This window comes from Haplochromis burtoni, unplaced genomic scaffold (assembly GCF_018398535.1).
Source record: "Haplochromis burtoni strain Fernald_Lab_line unplaced genomic scaffold, NCSU_Asbu1 Contig_86, whole genome shotgun sequence".
Classification (NCBI taxonomy): domain Eukaryota; kingdom Metazoa; phylum Chordata; class Actinopteri; order Cichliformes; family Cichlidae; genus Haplochromis; species Haplochromis burtoni.
Window position 1 is genome coordinate 1,836,448 of NW_024582447.1, and position 8,681 is coordinate 1,845,128.

The following is an 8,681-nucleotide window of genomic DNA, read 5'->3' on the forward strand; positions in this document are numbered from 1 at the left end:
ATCACATCACCGAGTGAAGGTTGGTTGAGGTTAATGAACTTACATAAACTTTGCTAACTAGTGATAGAACCGATAACTCAGTGGAAAACAAGGGGACTAAAACTAACAAGCACTCTGTACCGGCCCTGACTCCATTAGTTTTACGTTAAGAAACTGAGGATATACTGTCTCTTACTAAGTCTCTTACTTTCTTTCAAGATAAAGCAGGTCTTTAATTTGCCCAAATTAAAACCAGAGTCGCTTTAAGTTTCTGGGATGTTTTTTTTTTTTGGCTGTTTTTTTTTTTAATCTTCTGCATCATACATTTCATTAATGTCTGTGATTAATTTACAAGCTGCCAGGCATCTAATTTCACACGTTTCTGTCTCATCAGTGAGTCATAATTGCAGCTATTAGTCAGAATGATGACAGTTAATCAGCTAGTTTAAATAAAGATCCGATTGATGTTTTGTTTGATTTCATTAGCATATTTTCATCACTCCAAATATAACACATCAAAGATGTCCACAGGCATTTTGTGGGACAGTTTTTGTTTCTTTGCCTTCATTTAATGTTGACAAAACATAAAAATGATATAGCAACATATACAAATTCACCCTGTACCTGTACATCTTTTTTACTGAGAGAAGTTCAGGAGGCAATTTATCAGTTCACATTATTTTAGGTAACAATTTAGAGATTCAGGATGCACAACTGTGGATCTCTCAGTGTCAGGACACAGAGAACTGGAGAACAATTCGTAATTCAAAGCACATATTAGACACATTGAAACAGAAAACATTTGTGGGGAGAGGCCCTGGTTTAGACTTAGCACTCCCTGATTTGTTCTCCTCGTAGTCCTTCCTCATGGCAATGGTCTTTGACCTCCAGTCAGGGATCCTGTCCTGTGTGACTCCTCCCTACTCTACAGTTGTTATTGTTACTGTAGTTTCATTTCCATGCAGTTGTCAGCTTTACCAACAACTATCATCACTACTGGAACAGGATGTTATCATACACCCACACACGGCTTGTAAGCGTTTAACAGTTTCACTTTCAACACTTCACACTCCTGTCTCTTAGTCAACCCTTCACACTGTGAGGGTAATGCTTTATCCTTCTAACAAGGAGTGTTTCCACAGGTTACCACAAGCATTCAGTTCCATCAAGTAACTCTTTTACACGGGTTGGGAACTTCAGGCCTCAAGGTCCGATGTCCTGCAGGTTTTAGATATCACCCTGGGTCAACACACCTGAATCAAATGATTAGTTCATTACCAGGCGTCTGCACAAGTTCCCCACCCCTCCTCTATTAAGTGAAGAAAATGTTAACCCTCATTGTAGGCATTCAATCAGAATGGAAGAAATTAATAAAGGCTTAGGTCATCTGATCAAATTAGATTTCATGTTTTTATTTACAAAAACTTTCAGAGAAAACAACTTCCACAAGATGATGTGTCATAAATGACATATTTCTTGTATTTATATTAAAACCAGTTATTGGTACAGGTCCGTTAGAGGTATAGGTCAATATGTACAACACTGTGAAAAAGTCTTGAGCTACAGCTTGTTTCCTTATATTTTGAAAAAGAAGATGGACAAGGGCAGAGGTTAATTGAAGTATGTGCAAATATGCATGAAAATACAGTATAAAAGGCAAAACACGAGTGTCCATAATTCTAACAACAGCAAAAGTTAATATTTTACAATACCACAATTATTCTTTAATACACCTTAAATACTCTTTAAGTAATCTTCAGGAATAGTTTCCATGTTTCTTCAAAACTTTGGATGTTGACTCTCAGAATGATCCCACATCTTTACGGGATGTTAGTGCAGTTTGAAGATCACACTGCTTTCTTTACAGCCACTGAGATAAGTGAGCAATACTGCATTTAAACCACGTGATGGAGGCAGAGACTAATAAAAGCACAGTAGGGGAGTCTTTCAAGAAGGCTCTATACAGTGGATTGTGAACTGCGTGAACCACCGCTCTGACTCACTGTAGATTTAAGCAGCACCAGCCTCCCTCTGTGGTAAATGGTTAACTCCACGTGTACAAGCACACAACACCATATATCCTCCTCTCCCTGATTCCGGAGTATAATTCCTAGAATAAGGCTAACAAGCCTCTCCAACCTTTAATGTGGACATGCTCTCCATTTCATCTCTGTCATGAAATGGAGAGAATCTTATCTGAGATGTGGTTTGGTTCAAAATCCTGGATCAGTGAGATTTTTGAAAATACTTTATAAAATAACCAATGAGTTCCTCCTACCATGTTGACTTTGGTCCTCCACCCCAGCCGTTGTGGGTTTCCTATGAGGCCTCTGATTTGCTACCAGAGTCCAAACAGGTGATGCAGGCTGGTTTAAGTGGTAGCTCCGAGTTTGGGTGAATGTGATTAATTTTGTAATGTGGGCCTTGATTTGTCCTCTAAACTTCCCTGTGGCAAAATAATAAACTACAGGGTCCAAAATGCAGTTGAGGCCCATAAGAACCAGGGTGATCTGATGAGCGTCGCTCAGCAACTGACGAGTGGTCTCGCTGTACTTCACGTGGCCGAAGCCGTCTTCGATCTCCAGCACTGCCAGAGCCCAGGGGCCTTGAACTATGTGGTGTGGCAGGAAACACAGAACAAACACTCCCACCACTGCCAGCAACATCTGGAGAGCCCTCCGTTTCACCCCTGTGGGCCATTTAAATATGGATGTCACAGTGAGCTTTTTAGACTGTGTTCCTGAAGACTGACTTTCCGACTGAGGAGAATTTTTACAAACTAAAATTCGAGCAATAAGGATATTGCATATCACAATGAGTAAAAAGACAACAAAAAACAATCCAATTATTAGAAAATGAGTGACAGCCACTTTTTTCTTCTTGTCATTAGTTCCACCCTGGTATCCCTCAAAACAGCGACGTATGTCGGTGTTGTTTTTACGGTGCACGTTGATCCCTGGACTCACCAGAAAAGGAACAGAAATCGTCAGAACAAACACCCAGATACAAATACAAACAATAATTCCACGAATTCTGCGGTTTGACGAGGCTGCGTCTAGAGGCCGAGTCACCGTCCAGCATCTGTTGATGCTGATGGCTGAAAGGAAGAGGATGGTGCCATAGGTGTTGATGAAAAAGAAGGTGCCTGTCACCCGGCACATGACGTCTCCATAAACCCAGTCTCCCTCACGGATATAATAGTCAATCCAAAAGGGAAGAGCACACACAAACAGAAGATCAGCGATGGTCAAGTTGGTCATATAGATGTGAATTTCTCCCATGGCCTTGAATTGACGAAGGCAGCGCAGGACAAACAGCACATAGAGGTTAGAGATGAAGCCCAGGATGAAGAAGATGATGTAGAAAACCGGGATGAACACATAACGAAACTGAGAGTCCAGGAACGGACTCTCAGTGGAATTAATGGTTGTGGACTCCACACTACTCATCGTTGTCATAGTAACTGATTGAGTCATCCTTGTCTGTGGGAAACAAAATACATTACCATAAATACAGTGTCCTGTGACAGATGAGCAGAGTTTTGATGCAGATGACAAAGGTACAGCGTACAATGGAGGGAAAAGCCTTTGAGAATAACTTATTTTTGTTGTCCTTCCATTGAAGGCAGGTATAATAAATAAAAGCAACAAATAAATAAAAACAACAGTAAATGACTACAATAGGTTTAAAATAATGAAAGTAACAAGCAACAACATTTTTCCTGCTTCAAGGACTAAGTTGTGTATCAGTATTTATTTGTAAAAATGTATTTACCAGTCAAATATTGTGTCCCTTTCATCACCTTTTTAGCCATTAAATTAATTTCAGATGTATTAATGTATACACCAATCAGGCATAACATTATGCCACCTGCCTAATGTTGTGTTCCTCCCCCTTTTGCTTCTAAAACAGCCATGAACCATCCAGGCATGGAATCCACTAGACCCCCAGAGGTGTGTATCTGGCACCAAGACAGTAACAGATCTTTGAAGTCCTGGATGAAGTCATGGATCTGACTTCATCCAGGACTCTCAAACCACTGCTGAACCATTTTTGTGTTGTGGCAGGGCGCTTTATCCTGTGTTGGGATGGGATTATTTGAAGTGCCTCAGTTCTATGCTTTATATTAACTAAAATGCCATATAACCATATAGCGTGGTATTAAGTGGACACGGCCCTGAAAATAAAGGCAATAGACGTGTCCTTGGGGGGTAGAACGCTGTAGACTCTTGCTCACGCTTGGCTGGGAGAGAGTACATAACGGGGACCATCTTCTAGTGGAAAGTTACTGAGACACTGTTGTTCAGACTAGAGAGGGACCAGCAGGCACCTAGTTTTGAGAAAACAAAACTAGGTGTAGTTTAATGTAATTTAAACTACAGTAGCTCACCACTGTTTAGTCTTCTAGTTTCTAATTCGTTTTTATTTTTAATTCATTTTGACTTTTTGCTTTAAATTCACTCTATTTTCCATTAGTTTCTATAGTGGATTTTGGTTTTTACTGTTTTTTAGTTATTATTGTATGGAGGGCATATGTCAGAGGAAGGTCTTAGGAAAAGTAGTACAAGTATCCAAGTGTTTCCTCTATATTTGTATTTTATTTTAGTTACTTTTCCAAGTTCAACAAAATGTTTCAGTTAGTTTACTTTTTTTTTCAAAAGTTTTCAAAAGTGGTTTTTTTTTCACAGATAATTATAATAGGCTACTGACAGCTGTACACCCCATAAGAGCTGCATTTCTAACTCAGTTGAATAACCATAAAAGGTCATCACTTGTTTAAATCCTTACATTTGCCCATTTTTCCTGCTTCTAACACATCAACTTTGAGGACAAAATGATCATTCACTCCTTCATGTATCACACCCACTACTTTGTGCCGTAAGGAACAGATAATCATGACAATGTCTGATCTGTGTATATTTCCACTATCTTCACTCCTTCTCATCTGTTTTCACTTCTTTTATTTCCTTTTTAATTTTTTTTCTGTTCTCCCTTCTTCCATTATCTTAAATAATGTAATAAAAGGCTAGTTGAGCAAATTTTCTGGAGACCATCCTGCAATTGGATTCTCGGGCCACACCTATATTCGAACAAAGGCTTTGTGAAGTGTTGTGTTTTATCATGTTTATGTAATCTGTCTCCAAACAAACATCTCAACACTCTTTATAAAAGAGACTGTCAAGACTGTTAGCACTAGGTATCTGCCATAGCCTTTTTATTACTGAATCAATTAACTCTCAGTCAAACACTTTATAGGTAGACACACAGACTCATTCATCTGCATCTTATAATAACACTATACATCATGAAGCCTCAGTTGTAGACCATGAGGGAAAGACTGGGGTTGGATTTCTGACTTGTTTATGTTCATTTTATTGCTTACGCTAAAGTGATTACAGAACTAGAGATCTCTCTCACGTGGCCTGTATTCAGTCAAAGATAAGCGTCAGAATTAAAACAGAAAGTAGTGCAAAAAGGGTCAAAGGTTGAACCAGGACGTGGTTCTCAGACTATGAACTGCTGTAAAACAGCTGACACTGAATCACAGTGCAAACTCTTACAACCTAAATACATACAAGGAGAATCTGTCACTGAACAAGCTTGAAACCCACTTACGATAAAGAACAACAGTCCAACAGTAAATAAGTAGATAATAATCTCTGTTTGTTGTTAGTTTTACTGTATTTTTTTCTTAATATGTGCCACACTGAAATTATCAAGCGTAACTGTAATTGCTTTATCAATGGTTAGTTGATGTTACATGACCTGCTGTGATAATATATCCTCTGTGTCATTTTAAAAGAAAAATTACAGAAAGAACCGTACACTTACCGTCTGCTTCTTCTGTTGTTTAATGAATTTACAGCTGCAGTTCAGCAACAGCATGACTTCTCTGACAGAGAGGGAATTTATGCATCAGACTGTGTGAGTGGGAGTGTTCTCTCGGGGCAAGACGGAGGAGGTGTCGCTTCAGTCTTCTTAGGAAAGCCCCAAATGGTCCAAAATACGTAAAGTTCACCTCCACAGTTTCATACACCTGACAATAACAAGCACCAAGAAGAACAACAACAAAGAAATGATGTTACCAAGTAAAGAAATGAGCTGCTTACACAGGATAACTGGCCCTTAAAAGGAGAATGTCTGGCACATGCTGATACGAGACATAAAAATGTGGGGGTTATAGTTGTTAGTTTGTGTATGAAAAGTCATTGCCACTATTCACAGATCTTGGTTACATGTAATTTTCTTAAAAAATAAAATAAAATGCTGCAAAATGTGTTACCGATTATTTTAAATCACCCTAAAATAAAACAGGAACCAGAGTAGGAGCAGGCCCTGTGTCGCTGTGCCAACCTTCTTCCATCATATACATAAGCATAAACTTACAGAAAGAAGGAGGAATATATTATTTAGAAATAGTGTAAAAACTTTACCGTGAACAGGTGTATCTGCCAAACACTGAGCTTCTCTTGTCTATCAGGCCGTCACCTGCCGAGGGAATTCCCGCAGATCAACGTCACCGTTAATTACGTCCATCCGAAAGCAAATTCGAAGATTGCGACTGACACGCCCGTGTACTCGCTCCAATCCCTCTGTCCCGAGGCCCCTAATGTTATTCTGTTGGACTTTAATTACTGTAATTTGAAGAAAACACTGGGCACTTTCTATAAATATGTCAATTCTCCTACACGCTTCTGGATCTTTGTTATGGTTCCATTAAAGGTGCGTATACATCTGTGGCAGGCCCCGCACTCAGATCCTCTGACCAAAACACGGTGCATCTCCTGCCTGTTTATAGGACTGTGCTGCGGAGAGAGAAGGCGAGGAAACACCCCACAAAGGTATGATAACGACGTCTCTTTAGACCTGCAGGGCTGCTTTGCCTGCACTGACTGGTCGGTGTTTACAGAGTCATCCGAAAACATTAATGAACTGATCAACGTTATCTGCAGCTTTTGTAGAGATATGATTATTCCTTTAAAAGTTGTGCATAGTTTTCCCAAATAACAAACCATGGTCTTCGAGGCTGATTCATGAAAGGAAGACAGCTTTTATTGAAGGGAATATCTCTAAGGTAAAAAAAAAAAATTACAAAGGAGATATGAGTTTGTTTCTTGGTGTTATCAGTCGTTTTTAAATTTCAACACCTTGAAAACTAAGGACATGGTAATTGAATTCAGGAAGCCATCCCCTCATCGTGCAATGACAGTAGTAAATGGTGCAGCCATTTAACTGGTGGATAGCTATAAGTATTTGTGGGTTATTCTTGTTATTGCTCCGTCCTTTGAGTCACATTTTGCTGCTACATTGAAAAAAAATGTCCAACAACGACTGTATTTTTTTTAAGGAGATTGAGAGTTTTTAATGTTTCATCTGCAATGATGACCCTTTTTTATGAAAGTTTTATTGATTTAATATTTTGTATCATTGCTTGGTACCGATATTTGTCTTTAGACCAGACTTGGTCTGGACTCCAGAGCACTGAGATTAAGCTAACTCGTAGCAAGAGCCACCTTTCAAACTGACTCAACAGTGGACATCTAGGCATGGTGTGAGTTGTGTGCGTCGCTAAAGAACTGTAAGATTGATTCCTGCCTGGAAAGGACAGTCTTGAGCCTTTTATGTCATTTAGGAAATCAGCTTATGTAGAAGACATCTGTACTTGTGAATAAGCGAGCAGTGAAAAGAAGTTCTCCATGTGTGCGTCTTAGAATATTAAAAATGAGAAGGAATCTGATAATACTAGAATATGAATCATGTCAGCATAAAAAATGTTAAAAGTGGGAAAGCACAAAGGATACAGAACATCTTCTCATTTGTCAACACCAACCACATTCCTCCATTCATTTTATCTTTCAGAATATTACTATACTTACTCAACTGGCCCTCAGTTATCATCATGTGCTTTCACTGTAGGCATTCAATCAGAATGCAAGGAATTAATAAAGGCAGAGATCCTCTGATCAAATTTGATTTCATGTTTTTATTTACAAAAACTCATATACATTTCAGAGGGAACCCTGCAAATGTTTAAAGGTAAGAAAAAGAAGTCCTTTCTTTAAAAAAAAGGTTTCACCAGTGGGTGACCATGACAATAAGATCCTCAGTGATGAGGAAATATTACAAAAAAAACAACATGTGATGCAGGTGAAAGGGAAGAAATGGCAAAGAAGAATGACAGAAAAAGCATGTGCAAATATGCGTGAAAATACATTATAAAAGGCAAAAATAGAGTGCCATAATTCTAACAGTAAAAGTTAATATTTTACAATGCCACATTTATTCTTCAATACACCTTGAATTCCAGGTTTCTTGTAGGCCATTCAAAACATATTTGGATGTTGACTCTCAGAATGATCCCACATCTTTACAGGATGTTAGTGCAGTCTGAAGATCACACTGCTTTCTTTACAGCCACTGAGATAAGTGAGCAATACTGCATTTAAACCACGTGATGGAGGCAGAGACTAATAAAAAATAAAAGCACAGTGTCATTTTAAGCTTCACCAGCGTCCCTCTGTGGTAAATGTTTAATTCCATCTGCATGTACAAGCACACAACACAATGAATGCTCCTTTCGTCTCTCCCTGATTGCAAAGTATAGTTCCTAGATTAAGCCTCTCCAACCTTTACAGTTTTTTCTGAATGCTTAAACCCTAACTGTGATTCCTGTAGCACAATCTCTAAAACTATTCAGACTT

The 8,681-nt window shown here is 38.8% G+C and overlaps 1 protein-coding gene across 1 annotated transcript; it reads right to left on the reverse strand.

Annotated features, from left to right (window-relative positions):
- Positions 1–270: 270 nt before the first annotated feature.
- On the reverse strand, positions 271–3,428 carry LOC102297788 (platelet-activating factor receptor-like). Its single transcript, XM_005925638.2, has one exon. The coding sequence runs from the start codon at positions 3,426–3,428 to the stop codon at positions 2,229–2,231; it is 1,200 nt and encodes a 399-aa protein (XP_005925700.2). The 3' UTR covers positions 271–2,228.
- Between the last annotated feature and the right edge of the window lie 5,253 nt (positions 3,429–8,681).

What these genes read in the sequence shown, in the direction of transcription:
- LOC102297788 (XM_005925638.2), bottom strand. Translation starts at nt 3,428, where the DNA reads ATGAGTAGTGTGGAGTCCACAACCATTAATTCCACTGAGAGTCCGTTC.